The 25626-nt window shown below is 38.2% G+C and overlaps 1 protein-coding gene across 1 annotated transcript; it reads left to right on the top strand.

The window, feature by feature from the left end:
• The first annotated feature begins 14593 nt into the window (after positions 1–14593).
• cnga2b (cyclic nucleotide gated channel subunit alpha 2b) lies at positions 14594–24870 on the top strand. The gene is made up of 6 exons (XM_057820280.1): positions 14594–14694; positions 17425–17526; positions 20254–20424; positions 20482–20589; positions 20664–20770; positions 23465–24870. The coding sequence occupies exons 1-6, from the start codon at positions 14594–14596 to the stop codon at positions 24868–24870; spliced, it is 1995 nt and encodes a 664-aa protein (XP_057676263.1).
• Positions 24871–25626: the final 756 nt, after the last annotated feature.

Genomic DNA, 25626 nt, shown 5'->3' with positions numbered 1-25626 from the left:
TCTCTACCCCAAGAGAACAGTGATGGAAAAATGAAGCTTCTTGAAGCAGTGAAGCTTTGCAGCCAATTGCTTCAAAGCTTCATGGTTGTTCATTTGGTCTTATGACAGTCTTATGGTGACACTGTCAAATAAAACGTTGCCAAATAGCATAACTAGCAATTAATGAAACAAATAGAACAGTAACTGAAGAAATAATTAGCACCAAACATGAATTTTGATGTTATTTACATCTGGAGCACTGCGATGCATGCTAGGAGGCATGTAGGACAACAACAGTTTTGACAGCAGGTGGCAGCAGAGGCTGACTCTCTCCCCCAAGAGAACAGTGATGGCCAAATGAAGCTTCTTGAAGCAGTGAAGCTTTGCAGCCAGTTGCTTCAAAGCTTCATAGGTTGTTCATTTGGTCTTATGAGTTTTATGATACTGCTGTCAAATAAAATGTTACTGGTTAATATCTTTTGGTGTAAATATCCCATAACACAGTGAGGACAGCTGTGGCTTGACCTTCACCCCCAAAGAAGCAGTGATGGCCAAATGAAGCTTCTTGAAGCAATAAGGCTTTGCAGCCAATTGGTTCAAAGCTTCATGGTGGTTCATTTGGTCTTATGACAGTCTTATGGTGACACTGTCAAATAAAATGTTACCGAATAGCATAACTAGCAATTAATGAAACAAGTAGAAAAGTAATCGAAGAAATAATTAGCACAGAACATGTATTTGGATTTGTTACTTACATCTGTAGCGCTGCAATGCATGCTAGGAGGCATGTTGGACGACAACAGTGTTGACAGCAGGTGGCAGCAGAGGCTGACTCTCTCCCCCAAGAGAACAGTGATGGAAAAATGAAGCTTCTTGAAGCAGTGAAGCTTTGCAGCCAATTGCTTCAAAGCTTCATGGTTGTTCATTTGGTCTTATGACAGTCTTATGATGATGCTGCTGTCAAAATAAAAAGTTACCGGTTAATATCTTTTGGTGTAAATATCCCATAACACAGTGAGGACAGCTGTGGCTTGACCTTCACCCCCAAAGAAGCAGTGATGGCCTTCTTGAAGCACTAAGGCATTGCAGCCAATTGGTTCAAAGCTTCATGGTGGTTCATTTGGTCTTATAAGTCTTATGGTGACACTGTCAAATAAAATGTTACCAAATAGCATAACTAGCAATTAATGAAACAAGTAGAACAGTAATTGAAGAAATAATTAGCACAGAACATGAATTTGGATTTGTTATTTACATCTGTAGCGCTGCAATGCATGCTAGGAGGCATGTAGGATGACAACAGTGTTGACAGCAGGTGGCACCAGAGGTTGATTGTCTCCCACAAGAAAAGAGTGATGGCCAAATGAAGCTTCTTGAAGCAGTGAAGCTTTACAGCTGATTAGGTCAAAGCTTCGTGATGGTTCAATTGGTTTTATGACATCTTATGATGCCGCTGATAAATAAAATGTTAAATATCCCATGATACAGGGAGGACAGTTGCGGCTTATCTATGAACAAATGCCGTTTTCGTGTCAAATTTGTGGGTGACGGCTAATAGTCAGGTGCGCCTTATAGTGCGAAAATTACAGTACTAAATATTATAGATTTTGAAATCAATGGCAACATTTTATGTGTTTCTAATAACATATTTTAGTAAAAGAGAACAATTGTGGCTTATTGTCGCCTACAAGTCCGAGGTTCCCTTAAAGTGATCCTCTAACTTAAATACATGTAGGCTCTAATAAACCACAATTGTTCTCTTGTACTAAAATATGTTGTTAGAAACACATAAAATGTTAAATCAATGGCAATATTTTATAATATTTAGTACATATTTTGACCGTTAGTTGGCGCCATCGTTTGCGGGCTCGCAGTGATGACGTCATTGGGATCTTTCATGTTCAACAATTGCTAATTGCTGCCTAAACTCGCGAAGTAAAATGCCACGATGTGCTGCTTTTGGATGCAATTTCCAGTCAAATGGAAACAAGGGGAGTGAAGTAAGTGGTCAAGGTGGAATTATTTTTAGTGAATAAATGTGCATAAGTGGAAGCTTCTCCCCCTTTTTGGTCCCTGTATGCACGTATCCTACCCACCACGCGTTACAACTGGCGCCCAAACATTTTTCCTGGATCCTCAGTCAAGTAAGGGATCCGTCTATTTTCTGGATCCGACGGTCCCACCGCGTCTGCAATATTGGTTTCGAATCTGTCCAATTTTTTTGATTCGTCGGTCCCACGGAGGCTTTTCGGATCAGTCTGTTTTGTGGAATCGACGGCCTGATCGCGGCTGCGACATTGCCATGGGATCGGTCTAATTCTTGGATCTTTGAGTGAGTAAAAAACACTGATTTGGATTACTATTGCTATCTTTTATGTTGACTATTCTTCGTGGGAGTTTTCCCCAAATCATACTAAATAATTAAAGCACTATGGCACGCTACAGTGACGACAGTGACTCTGACGTTGACCTTACAACAGTGCTGGAGTTCATCAGGGAACGCGTGTATGCGTACTGCATAATTATATTGGGATAAGTTTGAAAACGCAATATGCTTACCTTGAATATCTGCTAATAAAACCGGACAGCATACACTCTCGCTCCCAACCGGAGTTCCCAACAACAGCACTCTCTCGCATCACCAGTTTTGCCCAACTTTTGTCTTATCAGGTATTTGCTGCACGCATTTTCCCTTGAGGCTCGTTTTGTGAATGACCGACAGTGCTGTCCTGCTCTTAACTTTTCAGATCTGGTTCAAATAGGAAGGGTAGAACTGACGACATGTTGGGAAAGCTAACGTTGCTGGAATTTCGGCAACGGGGCCGGTGACGTCACGCACTGCGACGTAACAAGAATGGCGACCTATCACTTAAAATAATTTTACAAACTTAATTAAAACAAAAACATTAAGAGGGGTTTTAATATCAAATTATTATAACTCATACTAACATTTATGTTTTAAGAATCACTTGTCTTAAAAATAGAGGATCCCTTTAAGGCAAAACAAAACACTACAGCTTTTGTCCACAGGAATCACTAAAATCGACCAAAACTGAAAAGATACCAAGTGTTACTTTAAAAAGTCTGGTGACCTTCGCACACAAAAGTGAGCATTGGTTTTCACTTCATATTGAATAGAAGGCCATTTGTTGAGCTATCAAGTCATTTGTCACAATATCTGGCGGTGTAAAATACAGCGACCGGTCTCATTTCTCAAGCAAGAACACCAGCAAGGTCAACTGCGGCATCACTCAACAGCGCTAATTAAACTCTACGGCGACACAATAACCAAGATGACGTCATGCGGTTTGAGTACATATTGTGTCTTTCCTCTTTATTGCTTCTCCTATCTCACGTTTCTTGGTTTGAGCGCTTTTCTTACGACCCAGGCTTATCAATCCGTGTACCGTGGCACAAAACAATTTGCTCGCGTTTTTCCAATGACTGTGCCTTCCCTTGCTGCACATTTACAGATGTATGCCCAATTTCATAAACACAATCAGCGCACTGAACGGAGGCACAGATATTCGGCAGGGGAAAAAAAACTCATTATTGTTCTTTAGCTATGGAAAAGCAGTCAATGGCCCATATCACACAGGATGACCCCCCACCACCTCAAAGCTGAATTCCACCAGGAAGCAAACAATGTGCACTGCTAACACACACAAAACTCCATTTCTAACGTCTCTCATCTACATGCGCTTTTCTTTATTGCACACATACATTGGTGAGATTTTTCACTCTTTGTTGTAAAGTGAGTGAGAAGCAAGTCAAATGGCCCCTGGGAAAGCTTATTATAGCAAATGAGTCCAGAGACAAATCTGTCACACTTTACCCTACTTCCTATTTTGCCAGAAAAATATATGTACGGAATGTTTATTGCCTATACAACCCTTAGCAAAAAGTATGGACGAGCACTCAGATATTTTATCATGTAGAACAAACTCAGATAAAAAGCTTGAGAAAATAATGAATTAGTTCAAAAGTGCAACTCTTTAGCATTCAAAAACACTAAAAGAAATGAATTAAAAACATTGTGGTGGTCAGTAAATGTTACTTTTACAGAGCAAGTCCAGGGAAATATATATGGAATCACTCCATTCCGAGGGAAAAAATATGGAATCATTCGAAACAAACAAAGAAATAACAATCAAAAGACATCTCTAGTATTTAGTTGCACCACCTCTGGCTTTTATGACAGCTTGCAGTCTCTGAGGCATGGATTTGATGAGTATTCTTCATTCAATTTGGTGCCAACTCTCTTTGAATGCAGTTGCCAGATCATCCTTGCAGGTCGGAGCCTTGCTGTGGACCATTTTTCAATTTCCACCACAGGTTTTCAGTAGGGTTGAGATCTGGGCTATTTGCAGGCCATGACATTGACTGGATGAGTCTTCCTCCAAGGAATGCTTTAACAGTCTTAGCTCTGTGGCATGATGCATTGTCATCTTGGAAAATGAAAAACTTATTTTCAATGTAAACTTGTGCATTTATGGAAGATTTAACTACAGGCATCTCCCCAGTGCCTTTGCCTGACATGCAGCCCCATATCATCAAGGACTGAGGGAATTATGATGTTTTCTTCAGGCATTCATCTTTGTAAATCTCACTGGAACGGCACCAAACCAAAGTTCCAGCATCATCACCTTGTCAAAAGTCTGCATTGGACAAGGTGTCAAGAGTCACTAATATGCATCAGACATCAGGGAAACTTTTATTTTATTATTTTTTAAACCTTGTGTTTATGCATATGTAAATACATGATTTTTAAGCACTGCCCATGTAAAAAATTATGATATAAATGAGATATATGTAAAATAAAATGATTTGTGCATATTTGTCTTTTTAAAAATAAAATACTGTATTTATTTATTTATTTATTTATTTATTTGTTGAAAAAAATTCGCGAAGTTGTGGCAAAGCTTATTTACATTTTTTTTTTAAAAACTTTTTGGGCGGGGTGTGGGGTTAAAAATGGTAAATGGACAGTACTTATATAGCACATTTATCTGCATTGTTAACATGCCCAAAGCGCTTTACATTAACATACATTTACCCATTCACGCACCAATGGGGATGCTGCCATGCAAGGTTCCGTCAACCCATTGGATGCAAATCAGGGTTCAGTGCCTTGCCCAAGGGCACTTTGACAGTGGGCAGTCATAACCGGGAATCGAGCCATTGACCCTACGGTCCAAGGACAACTCCAGCTACCAACTGTTTGTTGTATTCAGTGTTATATTCACTTCAATGTATTTATTCAGATTTAACAGTATTGGAAAGAGATACATATATGAAATGTTTTTTTCCCTTTTTTCCCAAAGTATGATGGAAAAAAAATAAAAGATTTTTTTTTTTTTAAACTTATGTTTATGTATATGTTAATGCATGTTTTTTAACCACTGCAAATGTAATAAATATATGAATTAGATGTATGTAAAATTATTCATTATTATATTGTAAAAACTAGATTTATTTATTTAAGTTGAAAAAAAATCTGCGATGAATTAAGGGTGCGAAATTTGACACCCAAAGTAGCAAGGGATTACTGTATAGTATTTTATTGCATGTATACTGTGTATAAATATAGAGTACAGGCCAAAAGTCTGGACACATGAATGGATGAATGAATGAATGCTTTATTTTGGAGATGAGAAAATAAAAATGAACCCCAAAAAAATCTGATAAAACCATTGATAATACTTGAGATAACAGCAACAATATTCAAGACAATAATAAATAATATCAGAATTTATTCATTGTGTCCAAAAACCCCTATAATTAAACCACTTGCTCTTGCCTATACCCTGTGAAAACCATAGGTGGAGTTTGACTTTTGTGGCAGGGGGGGCACAACATGTTGATGAGCCCGAAACGCAGTGTCAGCAATAAAATTAGCTTACAAGAATATAAATTGACAATGAGCGTTTTTTGTTTCCCATCATTCTTGAGGGGAATTCTAAGTCAGGCTGTTTAGGCAATACTTTTCGCCAAGATCGTCATCCATTGAATATGGTACGCCCGCCGCCATCGTGCCAATGTAGTTACCCCAGTCAAAAATTGTATCCCCTGGGCGGAGCCATATGGAGGTAGATTTGTGTCTTTATTATTCAATCAAAAAAGGTGCTTCAATTAAAAAGAAAAAAAAAAAAGTTGCTTCAATCAAAATGTATATTTTCAACCAAAAAAAAAGTTACTTAAAAAAAAATAAAAAATAAAACAAATGTGTTTGAATGCTAAAATAAATTTGAAAGTTTGAAGTAAATTTTTGAAATTTGAAGTAATGTTGATTTGTGTTTGGGGCACATTTGGCTAGGACATTTTTGTCTTTATTATTCAATCAAAAAATAAGTTGCTTCAAAAAATATGTATTTTCAAAAAGAAAAATCACTTCAATCAAAAGAAAATTTTCAAACATGGAAAAAGTTTTTGAATGCGAAAAAATATCTGAGATTGAAAAATTTACATATGAACACAATTCTCCATCAAAAGTTTTCTTTGATTGAAGCAATCTTTTTTGTGTTTGAGCCATGTTATGGGTAGGACATTTGTGTCTATATCATTTGATCCCCTCAAAAAATATTTTCAGTCAAAGAAAAAATCATTTGAAAAATAAAATTGGCATCGCATAATTTTATTATATGGGGATTATATGCAAAGCAAATGACCGTCTAAGTTGCTAGTCACATGAGCTGTTCAAAAAATAATTTTGACCCATTATAAAAATATTTTTTTTTGTATATTTCATTTATTTTTGTTGCAGTTTTATTGCTTTATAACTTATATATATATATATATATATATACATAGGAAGGTCAATGAAGGAAGGGTAATGACACTTTTCGGCCACCGGGGGGGGCTGCCCCCCTTAAAAACCGCTTATGGTGAAAACACATAATAATAATAATAATACATTTTATTTATACCGCACTTTACATTTGAAAAACAAATCTAAAAGTGCACATTACAAAGATAAAGGCTAAGAATATAAAAGTAAAAGCAGATAAAGTAATAAATTCCACTAATAAACCCTGAAAAGGCATACCTGTGATGTTTACGTGACTCTCTCTTGAAGCTCATCAAGAGAATGGCAAAAATGTGCAAAAAAAAAAAAAAAATCAGAGCCGAGGGTGGCTACTTTGAAGATATTAGAATATTGTCCATTTACCTTTTTTTGCTAAGTAAATAATTCCACACGTGTGCATTCATAATTTTATTACCTTAGCTTATTAGCTTAGTCTATGACGCCATCTCGCGGTCAAAATGTAGAGTTGCTTATTTTTTACCATAGCACCATGACGTAGACTAGGGTTCACCATATCCCCCGATGATAACTATCCTGTCGTGTTTTCAGTGTTTATGTCATCAGCTATCTCCCCAGAAGCCTGAAAATGATCCTGATTATTTGATTCAGGTGTGTAGGAGAAGGGACACATGGAATGGAAAACACGACAGCAAAAATGGTCCAGATTTGGTGAACTAAACCCACAGAAATGAATACATGAGAAACGGATTTTCATTTAAAATTGTATTGCACAATGAAATGGAAGATATTTTTAAGATAACACAAACATTTGACTTTTTTATATTATAAGGAAATAAGTAGCCTAACATAGATAAATGAACAAAAATTAGTCCAAAGTGCACATAACTTACGCTGCCAATTGTATCAAATTTGAGACAAGCATTTCTGGACTTAACCGCATTTAAAAAATGTTTAACACCTTATTGTGTTCAATCTACTTTTATTATATTTGTTTTACCACAAGATGATATAAATGAGAGAACATATACAAAAAAAAATTATTTTTTTATTTTTACGTTAAAGGACCCAATAAGGCTTTCAAATTGAAAAAAAAAAAATCAGAACTTTCTGTTCATTATTTCTGGGGTCAGGCAGTATAGGGTTTTAACTAGGGCTGTCAAACAATTAAAATTTTTAATCCAGTTAATCACAGCTTAAAAATTAATCGTAATTAATCGCAATTCAAACCATCTATAAAATATGTCATATTTTTCAGTAAATTATTGTTGGAATGGAAAGATAAGTCACAAGCCTGATATATGGTGGAAAACACAGACAAGACTGAAAAAGCAGTTTCTGCTCTTGCACTCCTCTATAAAGAAACTGCTGTATTTTAAGCCAAAAAAACTGTTGTGTTTGATAGAACAATATGTCGAAATGCTGCCATAGCAGATTCATGGCGCACTAATCCTCGGAACTATTTTTAATCCGTCCGTTTTACCCTGAAAACCACCGTTTACAGACGTCGCGCAACTGCTTTTGTTTCAACATAGCCATAAAAAGAAGGTAAGTAATTATATTTGTTTTTCAAAATGTCTGCCATTTTTAGCTTAGAATCATTAATTGATGTCTAAATTTTAGTTTAAAAAAAAAAAAAAAAAAACGACTTTAAAAAATTATTTACTGGCATATTTTTAACTTTTAAACGAATTACGTCACAACGAAAAATTTGGCGTCTGTAAAAAAGTCACGGATATCTATCTCATAACTATCGCTTAATTGTCTTTTTTTTGTTACTGTCGCATTTTCCCCGATATGTTAGATGATAAATAATCGGTCCAAACAAAAAAAATTGAAAAATAACGTTTAAAAGGTAACTATATGAAAAAGAAAATCTCAACCACTCCTTGTTGTCTGCGATTTCTGCATCGCGACCCTTGTTATGTCACCATGTTTCACCCATAAAATTAAAAAAAAATCCGGCTGTGGCCATTCACAGCTGTGTCTTGACACTCGGTGATACATGCTACATGGAGTTTTGGATCGAAACAAGGTAAGTACGCGATGATATCTCGTTAAAATCGTGGCGTCTTTAATTCTGCTCTCGCGTGCTCTTGCCTCCAATTTGCTGTTTAAAAAACATTTAGAAAAAAAATGTTCAAAATTTTTCCTCCCCCAGAAAATTGAGATTTTAAGCTTTTCAATGATGTATCACGCATGCATGTCAGACAACTTTGAAAGTTGGCCAAATTGAGGGTCTCAGAGCGGGACTTCAAGTCACCTGAGTGTTTTCCGCCATATACATTCAACATACTGTACATAAGTACTGTTTGTTTATTATAACAATAAATCCACAAGATGGCATTAACATTATTGACATTCTGTCTGTTAAAGGGATCCACGGATAGAAAGACTTGTAGTTCTTAAAAGATAAATTTGAGTAGAAGTTATAGTAATTACATATTAAAACTAGGGCTGTCAAACGATTCAAATTTTTAATCGAGTTAATTACAGCTTAAAAATTAATTAATCGCAATTCAAACCATCTATAAAATATGCCATATTTTTCTGTAAATTATATATATATTCTGTAAAATAAATTGTTGGAATGGAAAGATAAGACACAAGATGGATATATACATTCAACATACGGTACATAAGGACTGTAGTGGGCATTTCACTCTACTGTCATTTAAATCTGTCTATGCTGTCCTCACTCCGAAGCGTCTACTTTTTCCAAAGCTAGACAGCTAGTGAACGACGCCTTAATAATCAGACTTCTTCCTTTTTCATCTGATTTATTAATAAAATAGCCTCAAACCATTGTCCTCTTTAGACCGTCGTAAAACTACAAAAAAAAAAAGTACACAAGCATTGCATTAGCAACAACGTTAGCTTAGCACGCTATACAGGTTCACTAAACATTAACAAAAAGCGTCTCATACAAAAAATATAACATTTCGCTTACTCACATAATATGTACATTCTTTACAACAACCATACTTACGGACAAATCTTGTCCAAGGATCATATAAGCACAACATTACAATGTAGGCGTCAGCCCGAGACGTCGTGCAGCCATATTGAACTGGCAAGAAAACAATAAACCATGTCGCAAAGCGACCACAAGAGTTCGCTGTTAGACAGCACAAAAAGCCTTGCTGTAAAACTTACCAAAAGGCAAAATACTGTCTGAGCGGGACATGTGCGTTAATTGCGTCAAATATTTTAACGTGATTAATTTAAAAAATTAATTAATTACCGCGCGTTAACGCGATAATTTTGACAGCCCTAATTAAAACCCCTCTTAATGTTTTCGTTTTAATAAAATGTGTAAAATTTGCAATCAAAAAATAAACTAGTAGCTCGCCATTGTTGATGTCAATAATTACACAATGCTCATGGTGCAAAAAAATAAGTCGCACCGAAGCGCCAGCAGAGGGAGACAAAAAACACAAGTAACAAGTGGACATGACACAGGTGTCATTTTAATATGTTTGAGCGAGGCATGTGCATTAATTGCGTCAATTATTTTAACATGATTGATTTTAAAAATTAATTACCGCCCGTTAACACGATAATTTTGACAGCCCTAGTTTTAACATGACGTTCTGAACCTCCCCGTCAGAGAAAGTAAAATAGGTCTCGTTAATTCTTACTTTTGTCGTAATAATCTGATCAATTTTTTTATTGCATTGCCCTTTTTTATCGCATTAATGCAACACGTTTGTTCCTTTTATTTTGTCCCAGAAAACTTGTTCATTTGAACCAATCAGAGCTAACTATCCATGCTGATCACATGTCAGTATGTCAGACAATGGGGTACCGCACGCAACACTGGCTTCGGGAAACGTATGAAGAAAACGTTCTTCTTATGTCGTAACATAACATCTAGAGTTGTTTCTACGAGTTCCATAACAGCAGTGTTTACTCGACATGTTCTTTTTTGAAAGATTACCGGCAGAAAACAAGCATTACACACATGGGTTGTATGCGAGGGCGCTTCTATGTTGATCCCCTTCCGGTTTATGATGGTGACGTCACTGTCTAAAAATAGCATTCGTGCGGTAGACTATTGAACCGGCAACTGGAGTCCCAGCCAGGGAGGGTGGTTAGCTGAGAGCATGCATTGCACAGATCGACACGACACATCAGACACCCGCTGGGAGAAGTCCGTGCAATAAATAAATAATAAGTATCGGTGGAAACGGATGACGCTACACAAGCACTTTATTATGCTTGCTGTGCATGTAAATCTAATGTTAGTAGATTGTTTTCCTCTTGGAGATGCCTGTGTGGAAGCCAGGCAGGTTGTTTTTTGCACCACGCCTTCCCATAGGGGGCCGACCCAGGCAGAACAATGAGTTGGATTTCACCGTGATGAACTCAAACAGACACTGCGTTTTAATGTCGGAATTAGGTGGAAATAGGACGAAGGTTTTACTGCATACAAGCAGGCAGGAGTGTCTCAAGAGTGATTTGGTCGAGGATTCAAGGTATTAATTATATTTTTCGCACAATGCATGCACTTTGAAACGTTGTGAAAAAAAAAAAAATCCATGGATAAAATTAGTGTAACTTTGGCTTGAAATGTTTACATAAAACGAACGATAACTGCCCGTTTTTTGCTTTTAACCAAGAATCGAAGCTGTTTTACGTTCCCATCGATAGAAATTCAGATTGAATCATTTTTTTCAAGAATTTTCAATTTAAAAAGCCCTTTGTTTTGTGACGGCCGCCATGTTGGATTTTGTATCGCTACACCATAGCGGAATTCAACCTAAATAAATTGTGATGGACGTAAAACAGTGTTGATTCTTGGTTAAACGCAAACAAACCATGCAGTTAGCATTTATTTTGCGTAAATATGTTGAAGAATTATGCTAGTCTGTAGCGGTTAATTTCTTCCATCGATTTTTTCCCACAACGTTTCAAAATGCATACATGGTACGAAAAATAAAATATTTACCTTGAATCCTTGAACAAATCACTCCTGAAACAATCCTTCCTGTTTGTATGAGGTTTAGCTTTCAAAAATTTTCAGCCTAAGTCCGGTGTTGGATCCCTGCTTGTGTTGACTACCTGCGACCGACAACGAATAACTGAAGCGGACTGTGGGAAGGCCCCCTACTTGGAGGCGTTGCGCAGTGGCTGACGGATGTGACCCGTCAATACAATTATAAAGTCTATGTTTATAGCCATTTAGCCAAGTTTTGTTATACTTGTATTAAAAAAAAAATTCAGGATTTCATTAGGGATCGACTGAATTTCTTGATATCGCTACTCATAGAGACTCGTATATGCCTAAAGGAGGTGCCTGTTTTGGTTTTAGGTCGGTAACAGCTTTAGTTTTGAAAATATTTAAATTTTAAGTTTTTGAAAATAGGCCCCCTACGGATCGGGCCAGTGTCCCGTCAACTGATAGTGAAGTCTATGTCTATATTAGGGCTGTCAAACGATTAAAATTTCTAATCGAGTTAATCACAGCTTAAAAATTATTTAATCGTAATTAATCGCAATTCAAACCGTCTATAAAATATGCTATATTTTTCTGTAAATTATTTTTGGAATGGAAAGATAAGACACAAGACGGATATATACATTCAACATACTGTACATAAGTACTGTATTTGTTTATTATAACAATAAATCAACAAGATGGCATTATCATTAACATTCTGTTCAAGCGATCCATGGATAGAAATACTTTTAGTTCTTAAAAGATAAATGTTAGTACAAGTTATAGAAATTTTATATTAAAACCCCTCTTAATGTTTTAAATGAAATTTGTAAAATTTTCAATCAAAAAATAAACTACCGTATTTTTCGGACTATAAGTCGCAGTTTTTTTCATAGTTTGGCTGGAGGTGCGACTTATATTCTGGAGAGACTTATGTGTGAAATTATTAACACATTATTGTATCATTTAACATGTTATTTTGGTGTTTTGGAGTGACACTGATGGTTTGGTAAACTTGTTAGCATGTTCTTTATGCTATAGTTATCTGAACAACTCTTAATAGCTATGTTACGTTACCGGCCACATTCGCATTTCGTTGTTCATGCATCATGAAAATTATCATACTGTACACTTATTCAGCATGTTGTTCTCTATTGTATTTTTATTTTAAATTGCCTTTCAAGATGGCATATCTGTTCTATGTGTTGGATTTTATCAAGTATATTTCCCTCAAAAATGCGACTTATACTCCAATGCGACTTATGTATGTTTTTTGTCTCTTCGTTGGGCATTTTATGGCTGGTGCGACTTATACTCAGGTGCGTCTTATAGTCCGATAAATACGGTAGGAGCTCGCCATTGTTGATGTCAATAATTACACAATGCTCATAGTGCTTAAACCCATAAAATCAGCCGCACCCAAGCGCCAGCAGAGGGCGGCAAAACACCAAAAAACACAAGTAACAAGTGGACATGACACTGTGCTGTCATTTTAATCTGAGCAGGGCATGTGCGTTAATTGCGTCAAATATTTTAACGTGATTAATTTAAAGAAAAAAATTATTGCCCGTTAATGTGATAATTTTGACAGCCCTAGTTATAAGCATTAATTAATGCTCATGACAGTGTCATGTCATAGTTATGATTGTCTGATAACAGTCTTATTAATTCTAAAAAAAATAATGACCTCCCGTTGACGCGATAATTTAGACAGCCCAAGTCTATATATTACATTTTTGCATTGGAAGAAAATACTTTTTACTTGTGAAGTACATTTTTATGCAAGTACTTTTGTAATTCTGAATTTTTTTTTCTTTTACTGAAGTGATTTTTTGCCCCTGTATCTAGTTTTACTTCTGTAAAAAATGTGAGTACTCATCCACCAATGGGAAGCGGCAGCCACTGATGTAACATCTCCTAATTGAAAGCTGCTCTTTCTCTCTCTCCATTTTCTCCTCCACCCTGCTGCTGCCATCCCTCCTGTCAAGTGGTTAGGTTATGTGATTGCATTTATTGGGTAATGTGTGAGGTCACCATGGGGATGTTATTGGACTAACAAAGTACCTCAAGGTAGGAACGTGTGGGAAATTTTTCAGTTTTTTGTTTTTTTTTAGCAGCTACCCTTTTCTATCCATTCATTGTGGCATGTTAGTGTTGTGTTGATTTGCCTCAATATGATTTTGGCATGTGGAAAAATTGTATTTTTTGATTTAAAAACAAATGGGGTTTCATCTTTTTTTCTTTTTTTTTGTGTCTGTGTTTAGCAAGAAATAATTCATACGTTTTCCTTCCATGTCCAATTTTATAATTGAATATATACACTCTAAATTATTACAATTGTTATTTCATTTCATAATTATTTGTCCATATATGGTGAGAAATAAACCATAAAATTAAATCAATCAAAATTAAATTTTAAAGATATTCTTCCCCCATTCCATATTTTTAAAATTATTTTGCAATCAATTTTTGTCTGCCTTTGGTGTAAAATAATCCACGTTACCATTGTTATTACATTTTTATGTATTTGTTTTGAATTATTTTACAATTAGGTTGTCTTTTGTAAAAAAAAAAAAAAAAATCTATACATCCAATTGATTCCAAATGTAAGTTAAGATGTTTTTTTGTTCATTTGTATTGATGATTTCTTTAAATACTCCTAGTTTGACTGAGTAGCGGGAAAGGACTCTTTGTTTGTTTTGATCTACAAGTCATTAAAATGACTACCTGTGACTGGTTACCAAAGTGACTAAAAAGCCCGCGGGAGAGTAGCTCATTTGCTCTCAGAGGTTCAATGCGCCTCTGTGTCTTGTCATTAATGATCATCCAATTAGTCACACGCCGGTAACAGTCGTCTAAAGGCCTTTGTCGCCATAAACATGCCTTTGTGTACCTTGACAGGGATGAAGATGACGGGCCACACCCCTGAAAGAGATCGGTCGCCCCACAACTTGTCTGTCAAGACCAGCTTGGAGGAGGAAATCGAAAGAGCCGAGAGTATTCTTAGCAGGTGTGAAGATTTAAAAAAATATATACCGTAATTTTCGCACTATAATGCGCACCTGATTATAAGCCGCCACCCACCAAATGTGACAGGAACACGGCATTTGTTCCCCGATAAGCCGCACTGGACTATAAGCCAGAGCTGTCCTCACTGTATTATGGGATATTCACACCAAAAGATAATAACCGGTAACACTTCATTAGATAGCGGCATCATACGACGGTCAGAAGACCAAATGAACCACCATGAAGCTTTGAACCAATTGTTTGCAAAGCTACATTGCTTCAAGAAGCTTCATTTGGCCATCACTGCACCCTTGGGGGAGACAGTCAATCTTTTATGCCACCTGCTGTCAACACTGTTGTTGTCCAACATGCCTCCTAGCATGCATTGCAGCGCAACAGATGTAAATAACAATCAAAATACGTTCTTAAATGTTCTGTACTAATTATTTTTCAATTACTGTTCCTGTTGTCTAATTAATTGCTAGTTACGGTATTTGGTAACACTTTATTTGACAGTGGCGCCATAAGACTGTCATTAGACAATTAGACATAATTATGACATGACACTGTCATGAGCATTAACAAATGCTTATAACAGTTATCATTTAGTTTTATTCAGCAAATTATCTCACTTTGAATGGATTTAAAAGATCAAAGCTGGACATAAATGGAGTTGGTAACATAATTTGCTGGACGACACTTAATGACATCTGTCATAAGCATTCAGTAATGCCCATGATAGTGTCATGTCCTAAATATGACCATCTTATGACAGTCTTATGACGCCACTCTCAAATAAAGTGTTACTAAATACCATAACAAGCAATTGATGACACAACTGGAACAGTAACTGAATAAATAATTAGCACAGAACATGATTCTTGATTGTTATTTACATCCGTAGCGCTGCAATGCAAGCTAGGAGGCATGTGTTGCCTATTAACCCAAATAAATCAACAAATAAGCCGCAGTGGACAAAAAGCCGCAGGATTCAAAATGAAGGAATAAAAGTAGCAGCTTATAGTCCGAAAATTACGTTGTTGTTGTTTTTTTTTAAAGTTAAGGCACCACTGTAGTCGGTCCTCGACAGAAATGGGTGGAGTGGCCAAAAGTTTGACTCAAGTAAGAGTAACATTACCTCTAGATAATATTACTCAAGTAAAAGTAGTCATCCAAAAATACTCAAATTTTTAAAAAAAGCATTCATTGAAAAGAATCCAGTGATCCCTCGCTACTTTGCACTTCAAACTTCGTGCCCTCAGTCGAGAGTTGCTTATTAGTCGAGAGTTGCTTATTAATGTTAACGATGATTGACCGACAGTTAAGGTTTGATCTTGCCAGAGACCCTTGTAAACCAAAACTTCAAAGCGCTGCATGCTTTAACATCGTTTAACTTGTTAAACAGTTGCTGTGGCAACTTATTGTGCAAAAGTGAGTAGCTTGAGCGGATTTGAGTGGACTCACTCAATGTACGATTTAATAAGGACAAGCATTTTTTTTTATTCTTCTTTAAAAATAATTTGGTGGGACAGTAACATGTTTATAATTTTTCATAATTATTACACTTTAAGAGATTAAAAACCATTTAATAAAATCTATACTGTAAATATACATGTTTTTTTTATTATTATTATTAAACATGTCTTATATGTATCTCTTTCCAATGCTAAATCTGGATAAATACATTGAACACACACACAAAAAATATTTCTTTTTTTGTGGCACGATGTAGTTTTTCCACTTATCGCGGCGGGTTCTGGTCCCCATTAACCGTGAAAAACGAGCGATCACTGTACTCAAGTCATGAGTAACAATGTGAGTAGCTGCTTACAATGTTCGATAAAAATAAATAAATAACGGTGTTTTTTTTTCTTAGCACTTAATGTGAACTGTTATAATTGTATTGTACTACAGTGATGCTTTGTTTTTCGCAGTTAGTGGGGAAAGCGAAAATCGAAAATTCACAAAGTTGAGGTGCAGCTTAATTTTTTTGTGAGTCCGATGTATTTATTCAGATTTAATATCATTAGAAAGAGATACTAGACTATTTTCTCCCCAAAGTATAATTTAAAGAAAAAAAAAACATTTTAATAAATGTTTTTTAAGTACTGCAAATGCAATAATTGTGATATAAGATTATATATATATATATATATATATATTATATATACACCATATATGTACAAAAGAAAATGATTTGTACATGTACACATGCTTATATCTTAACATTTTTAAATACTGTATTTATTTCTTTTTAAATCCGCGATAGACTGAGGGTGCGAAGTTTGAAGCCCGATATAGCAAGGGATTACTGTGACCTATTACATGTGACCATATTAGTACAAAAAGATGACACCATAACAAAACTATCAAAATCACCCATCGAAAGGACATGAGTGCCCTCTAGTGGAGAAAAACATTGTTACCTCTGATTGTTATAATGGAGTCGTGGTTATTGTTGTGACGTCTCATTGTAACTGAAACCGTCTCTGGCAAAAACAAAGTCAATATGTAGAATAAAGAGGAAAAATGGAACGTAGTCCAAAGTAGCCGAGTAATAGTAGTTGTTCTTCCTTACAGATCTACTAAAATAAAAGTATTGTGTGGTAAAATTAAGAAGTATATTTTTCTTAAATTTTTACTCAATGTAACTCTGTAAATGTAACGCGTTACTACTCACCTCTGGTCCTCGAACGCCCCTTGAATGTTTTCAAATGGACTTTCCATGCAGGGTTGCATCCATCTGCGACGACACTTCGTCAGAGCTCCAGAGGGTCGCCGCTCTCGACCCTCACGCTACAAACTCTTTTCAAAGGAATGGCGCCGTCTCAAGGTGAACCAAAGGCGAAAACATACGCTTGCTGCTTGCTGGCTGCCATTGATGGCGATATATGTCTATCACCGCACTTCGATATGGTCGTTCACTGCCGAGCTCAAAAGTTGCTGGCCTGTCATTTATTTTCACTTTTGTAAAGAGCCCCTAAAAGAAGAAGTAGGTCTCTTGTCATGTGATTATCCATTGATTTCATCTGTTGTGGCCAGCTGCTTGTGTCTTGACCAATCTGCTGCCTCTAGTGTCAACCACCTGTGTCTCATTGTCTTGTCTGTATATACAGTGTATCACAAAAAAGAGTACACCCCTCGCATTTCTGCAGATATTTAAGTATATCTATTCATGTGACAACACTGACAAAATGACACTTTGACACATTGAAAAGTAGTCTGTGTGCAGCTTATATAATAGTTCATTTATTTTTTCCCCTCAAAATAAATCAAAATATAGCCATTAATATCCAAACCCCTGGCAACAAAAGTGAGTACACCCATTAGTGAAAGTTGTCAATATTAACTTACAATATGTCAACTCACTGTCAATATTTTGTGTGGCCACCACTATTATCCAGAAGTGCCTTTACTCTCCTAGGCATGGAGTAGACCAGAGCTTCACAGGTTGCCACTGGAATGCTCTTCCACTCCTCCATGACGACGTTGCCGGATATTTAAGACTTTGCGCACCTCCGCCTTCTACTTGAGGATCCCCCAAAGATGTTCTATTGGGTTCAAGTCTACAGACATGATTGGCCAGTGCATCACCTTTCACCCTCAGCCTCTTCAGTAAAGCAGTGGTCATCTTGGAGGTGCCTTTGGGGTCACTGTCATGCTGGAATACTGTCCTGCGACCCAGTTTCTGGAGGGAGGGGATCATGCTCTGCTGCAGTATTTCACAAAACCTGTTGGAGTTCATGTTTCCCTCAATGGAATGTAACTCTACAACACCTGCAGCATTCACGCAGCCCCAGACCATGACATTCCCACCACCATGCTTGACTGTAGGCATGACACACTTATCTTTGTACTCCTCACCTGGTCGTCGCCACACATGCTCATCAGGCCATAGGACATGGTTCCAGTAATCCATGTGCTTTGTAGACATGTCTTCAGCAAACTGTTTGCGGGCTTTCTTGTGTACCGTCTTCAGAATAGGCTTCCTCCTGGGGTGACAGCCATGCACACCAATTTGATGTAGAGTGCGGCGTATGGTCTGAGCACTAACAGGCTGACCCCCCACCTCTTCCATCTCTGCTGCAATGCTAACAGCACTCCTGCGAAGATGTTTCAAAGAAAGCATGCGGATGTGAAGCTCAGCACATGCGCTCAGCTTCTTTGGACGACCAACCTGAGGCCTGTTCTGAGTGGACCCTGCTCTTTTAAAACACTGGATGCTCAGATTCAGGGTGTTGGCAATCTTCTTGTAGCCTTGGCCATCTTCATGTAGCGCAACAATACGTCTTTTAAGATCTTCAGAGTTCTTTGCCATGTGGTGCCATGTTGGAACTTTCAGTGACCAGTATGAGAGAGTGTGAGAGGTGCACTACAAATTTGAACACACCTGCTCCCTATGCACACCTGGACCTAGTAACACTAATGAGTTACATGACGTTTTGGAGGGAAAATGACAAGCAGTACTCAATTTGGACATTTAGGGATGTAGTTTCTAAGGGGTGCACTCACTTTTGTTGCCAGGGATTTAGATATTAATGGCTATATTTTGAGTTATTTGGGGGGGGGGGTAAATTAACAATACTGTATTGGCCCAAATATAAGACGGCCCTGATTATAAAATGGTTAGGGTCTTTTTCAAGACTCAAGTTTGAAAAAAAAGACTTTGAACACCAAATCAATTTTTATACAGAAAATAATTAGTCATCTGAAACAAATGATAACATATTTGAGAGAAAAAACATGCTATTTTGCCCCATTCTAATCTTAATATCTGAACATTTAAATATGTAAACTAAAGTGCAATCACATTCGTAAATGAATGGCTTCTAGTTTTTGAAATGTAAATAAACCAATCAATTGTGATAAAACAAGAAAATTGCAATAACTGCATTAACCATCAAAGTGAAGTCTAACTGTAGTCTTGAAACAAATCTGAATAAGGAAAAACATTGCAACTAAATCATGTAAACTGGTTAAACTTGAGAGTAGCCGAGATCTGTCATGACAGAACATCGCTTCAATGATATCTGGCGCCATCTAGCGTCGTGAATGGGTATAATGTCTAGACCACGAATATAGGACGACCCCCACTTTTTCAGTCTTAATTCAATGCAAAAAAACACTGTCTTATATTCGAGCCAATACGGTATATAAGCTGCACACAGACAACTTTTCATTATGTCAAAGTATAATTTTGTCAGTGTTGTCCTATGAAAAGATTTATCTGCAGAAATGTGAGGGGTGTACTCATTTTTGTGATACACTAAATTCTCCATGTGCTGTCTGTCTGCGGTCGTTGTCTTTCTCAAGGTTTGTCGAGTTCATGTCTATTTCGCCGTCCTTAGTCCTAGTGTTCCTGCATCCTCTGTTTAAGGTTTTGATGCCTTTTGTTTGTACTTTGTGTTTTTGTTACTTAGTTTATCGCCACCCTGCTTTGGCTCCCTATTGTTTTCCCTGCTTTTGGGTCCACCATGCCCAAGCGTCGTAACAAATAATTAGTTTTCTATATAAAATAATGAAATCATCGGAGATGAATGGCCTATCGATGCAATGTCAGACTGGTGAGCCTGGTGTTGCGACTGCGGGAATGGGCTCACCGGAGCTTAATCCAGGAGCAGGAGAGACCGGACTCCTTTTTGGAGCGCTTCCGAGGTCCGGAACTGAGAACGGCCCCGAGCCGCTCCAGCAATGCCCCGACGGACATCGACGGCGCCAAGGGGATCCTCGGGTATGTCCCCAAAGTCCCCGACTTTGCTCCCTTTTCCCAATTCTAATTCCTATTTAGGAAAAAATGGGAGGTTTTTGTGGTGTCCCCGTCAGACGACGTCTATTACCGCTGGTTATTCGTCATCGCCGCAGCGGTGCTCTACAACTGGTTCCTTGTAGTGGCCAGGTGATGACAGATGAGCCAGTTTTCAGAGAACGCTTGGACTGAAATTCATTTTTTGTGTGTGTTTGAGTCTGTAGGGCGTGTTTTGATCGATTGCAGGTGGGCTATTTCATCTGCTGGTTGGTGTTGGACTACCTCTGCGACATCATCTACGTCATGGACACTTGTCTACGGCTTCGGACGGGTACGCGTCGACGGAGCTAAACGTCCGATTAAGCCTGTCGCAATATGCAATAATCCCATTTATCGCACGATAAATAAAAATGAAGGTGGTAATTTTGCACACAGACATGCTGTTACAAGTTCGGATTCCTTGTTACCAACTGCGCAAAATGCATCTTCGTTCCAGGTCCGGCAAAAAATAGCGCCGGAGCCAATCGTTCCCATTATATCCTATTGTTCAACGTATACCAGCCGCGTCAGTGCTCCAGATTGACTGCGGACCATCTCCGGCGTGCCGTTGTTGTTGACATGTGGCCGCTCCCGTCAGGGGTGACATTTCACGCGGGGCAGCTATTTTTCGGCACAACACTCGATATTTCAGTGGCAAATTAAGAGCGCTGTGCTTCAAACTCGTCCTGTTCATGAAAGTCAATTGTCATATGGTGGTGTTGTGCGGTCATGAGCAGACGTGACTTATGTGGCGTTTGCTAACTTTTTTAATGCACACACATACTAGATATCTTGAAATGGCAAACTAGATGTGTTACGTCCCATGCCATTGGCTACGTGAGCCCAGCGTGATTATAGGACATGTAGTCCATATACTTCATCGATGAATTATAAACCGCGATGACTGAATGGAAGTTAAGAAGGCCAAATCAATCCATACCAGTGACTATGGATAATGCTGCAAATATTGTTAATTCAGTACGTGACACAGATGGATTCGGACCACAAATAGGATGTCTTGCTCATGTAGTAAACCTAGCTGCTAAGAGAGCTGTAGCAATCACCAGTGTAACCCGCCTCACTTTACAAACAGTAAAGATTGGTGTCAGCACTTTTGTACTAAAATTCTTCAGATCAGTAAGAAGTAAGCACATAGATATTATGCTCTAAAATGCATGTTTATATGATGGCAATTTAATTTTTGCTCATTTGCAAAAAATATATATATATACATATATAAGGGCTGTCAAAATTATCGCGTTAACGGGCGGTAATTTTTTAAATTAATCATGTTAAAATATTCGACGCAATTAACGTACATGCCCCACTCAAACATTAAAATGACAGCACAGTGAAATGTGTACTTGTTGCGTTTTTCGGAGTTTTGTCACCCTCTGCTGGTGCTTGGATGCGACTGATTTTATAGGCTACAACACCAATGAGCATTGTGTAAGTAATTACTGGCATCAACAATGGCGGGCTACTAGCTTATTTTTTGATTGAAAATTTTACAAATTTTATTAAAATGAAAACATTAAGAGGGGTTTTAATTAGGGCTGTCAAAATTATCGCGTTAACGGGCGTTAATTAATTTTTTTAATTAATCCCGTTAAAAAATTTGACGTAATTAACGCACTTGGCCCAGCTCAGACAGATTTAAATGACAGAGGAGTGAAAGGCCCACTTGTTAATTGTGTTTTGTGGAGTTTTGCTGCCCTCTGCTGGCGCTTGGGTGCGACTGATTTTATAGTGTAAGTAATTATTGCCATCAACAATGGCGGGCTACAAGTTTATTTTTTGATAGAAAATTTTACAAATTTTATTAAAACGAAAACATTAAGAGGGGTTTTAATATAAAATTTCTATAACTTGTACTAACATTTTTCATAAAGAACTACAAGTCTTTCTATCCATGGATCACTTTAACAGAATGTTAATAATGTTAATGCCATCTTGTTGATTTATTGTTATAATAAACAAATACAGTCCTTAAGTACCGCATGCTGAATACATATATATCCATCTTGCGTCTTATTTTTCCATCCCAACAATAACTTACAGAAAAATATGGCATATTAGATGGTTTGAATTGCGATTAATTGCGATTAATTACGATTAATTAAATTTTAAGCTGTAATTAATTCGATTAAAAATTTTAATCGTTTGACAGCCCTAGTTTTAATATAAAATTTCTATAACTTGTACTAACATTTATCTTTTAAGAACTACAAGTCTTTCTATCCATGGATCGCTTTAACAGAATGCTAATAATGGTAATGCCATCTTGTTGATTTATTGTTATAATAAACAAATACAGTACTCATGTACCGTATGTTGAATGTATGTATCCGTCTTGTGTCTCATCTTTCCATTCCAACAATAATTTACAGAAAAATATGGCATATTTTATAGATGGTTTGAATTGCGATTAATTACGATTAATTAATTTTTAAGCTCGATTAAAAAATTTAATCGCTTGACACCGCTAATATATATATATATATTTTTTTCAGAGCATTATTAAATCAGATCGTAAATCGTGTCCCACGTACCGAAAATCATACCAAACCGTGACTTAACTGTATCGTCACATCCCTATGAAACACCATTGCAGAAGCTATGAGGGGAAAAGTTTTCATTTACCTAAATGCTTAAGTTATTAACTGCAATTGTATTTTTTTTTTCTTGAAAAAACACATTTTATCTAGTCTGTGTTTCTGTGCGGTATTAATATTGTTGTCTTTTACTTAAGAGGCATGGTCTATTGTTTTTAGTAGTGATTTCTTATCGCGTTTAAATGGGTGTACTTGATCTATTAATATATACTGTATTCTCACTTTGTTATTGTAAATTGGTTTTTTAAAAATTGGGGGGGTCCAATAATATCGCATATCGCAATAATTTATGAGAATTTATCGTATACTAAAATTTGTTATCGCGACAGGCCTAAATCCAATCCGCTTTGACGTTTTTTGTTTCCTCGCAGGCTTCCTGGAACAAGGCCTCTTAGTGAAGGACCACAGCAAACTCCGGGACAGCTATGTAAGAACATTCCAGTTTAAGCTGGACGTGTTGTCCATCCTGCCCACCGACTTGGCCTACTTCTCCACCGGCATCCACACGCCCCAACTCCGCTTCAACCGTCTGCTGCGCTTCCCGCGGATGTTCGAGTTCTTCGACCGAACAGAGACGCGCACCAACTACCCCAACATCTTCCGCATCTGCAACTTGGTGCTCTACATCCTGGTCATCATTCACTGGAACGCGTGCATCTACTACGCCATTTCCAAGTCGTTAGGGTTAGGATCAGACACCTGGGTGTTTCCCAACACCTCCAAACCAGAGTACTCTTCACTCACTCGGACTTACATCTACTGCCTGTACTGGTCTACTCTCACCCTCACCACCATCGGAGAAATGCCGGCGCCGGTACGAGACGAAGAGTACCTTTTCGTGGTTTTCGATTTCCTGGTGGGCGTGTTGATCTTCGCCACCATTGTGGGAAACGTGGGCTCTATGATCGCCAACATGAACGCCACCCGCGCAGAGTTCCAAGCTCGGATCGACGCCATCAAACATTACATGCACTTTCGCAAAGTGGGCAAAGAACTGGAGACTCGCGTCATCAAGTGGTTTGACTACTTGTGGACCAACAAGAAAGCGGTGGACGAACAAGAAGTGTTGAAGAATCTGCCCAACAAACTGAGAGCTGAGATCGCCATCAACGTCCATTTGGAGACCTTGAAAAAAGTCCAAATCTTTCAAGACTGTGAGGCGGGACTGCTGGTGGAGCTGGTGCTCAAACTTCGCCCGCAGGTTTTCAGTCCCGGAGACTACATCTGCAGGAAAGGCGACATCGGGAAGGAGATGTACATCATCAAAGAGGGCAAGCTGGCCGTGGTCGCCGATGACGGCGTGACGCAGTACGCCCTCCTGGTGGCCGGCAGCTGCTTCGGAGAAATCAGCATTTTGAATATTAAGGGAAGCAAAATGGGCAACCGGCGCACCGCCAACATTCGCAGTCTGGGCTACTCGGATCTCTTCTGCCTCTCCAAGGACGATTTGATGGAGGCCGTCACAGAGTACCCGGAGGCCAGGAAGGTTCTGGAGAAGAGGGGCCGCGAGATCCTGATCAAGGAGGGCATGCTGGAGGACGACGCCGAGAGCGGCGGACTGCAGAGGGAGGACACCGAAGAGAAGGTGGAGAGACTGGAGTCTTCCTTGGACAGCCTCAGTACTCGCTTTTCCAGGCTTCTCTGCGAGTACACGCACACGCAGCAGAGGCTGAAGCAACGCATTACGCTGCTGGAGCGCTCCATGAACCGAACAGACGGCGGCGTCGACGAGGGGGAGTCGACTGTTAATGGCGAGGTCGGCGGTGCTACCGTGTGAAAATGTTTTTGGGAAAAACTGCATCAGCAGGGGGGATTTAAACGGAGACAAGAGGCGCTCTGGCCTCGAATACCTCATCTCGCTTGGGGACAAAGTGCAAGGAGAGAAGTTGTTTCCAATTCAGAATTTCAAGACAAGCTAGTGTCATCATGAAATCAAAGTGGAAATTCAGAATATTTGACATTAGGCTTAATCTTGGAAATAATAAATAACATACACCTGCATGAAAATCACCGATGACCCATGCAATCAATGGTTTTGGCTATGTTTTCAGGATGAAGTTATAAACAGCTGTAGTATGAACAGCAACATTTCTCCAGCAGCTCTGTAGGTAACATGCTGCAGAGTGGCGTGATATTTTTTCCACTGGTTGCTTTATGTCGTAGCAAGCAGCAAGTACCCACCGTTTGTATTGTTCCTTGTTCTTCATAGGGAATTTGTGGAAACTGTCATTTGCCCATTTCTTCAGTCTGTTTCCAGAGCCTCTAAATACACTACCACTATGTTGCCATTTTTTAGTCAAGAATCTGTAGACTGATGCTGCATTCGTGAATGGTGGGAAGTCAGTTTTCAGACCTCCGACCATAGACTACATATTGTATTGACGGGACGTGGGACTGATTCATAGGGGGTGAAGGAGTCTGACCTTCTAGCCAGACCGCCAGAATCACGCCAGCTGAATCGCCGGACCCGCGCTGGCGCAGATCCAACGAGCCGGGCCGTCGGGACCCCGGCAATACGGTCAGAAGGGCAAAC

This window comes from Corythoichthys intestinalis, chromosome 18 (assembly GCF_030265065.1).
Source record: "Corythoichthys intestinalis isolate RoL2023-P3 chromosome 18, ASM3026506v1, whole genome shotgun sequence".
NCBI lineage: Eukaryota > Metazoa > Chordata > Actinopteri > Syngnathiformes > Syngnathidae > Corythoichthys > Corythoichthys intestinalis.
The sequence above is the reverse complement of the archived record's forward strand: the minus strand, read 5'-3'. Positions and strand labels throughout refer to the sequence as shown.

What these genes read in the sequence shown, in the direction of transcription:
- cnga2b (XM_057820280.1), top strand. Translation starts at nt 14,594, where the DNA reads ATGACGGGCCACACCCCTGAAAGAGATCGGTCGCCCCACAACTTGTCT. An exon ending in GCCGAGAGTATTCTTAGCAG is followed by an intron (nt 14,695 to 17,424) that starts GTGTGAAGATTT and finishes CTTTCCATGCAG; the next exon opens with GGTTGCATCCATCTGCGACG. An exon ending in TTGTCTACGGCTTCGGACGG is followed by an intron (nt 20,771 to 23,464) that starts GTACGCGTCGAC and finishes GTTTCCTCGCAG; the next exon opens with GCTTCCTGGAACAAGGCCTC.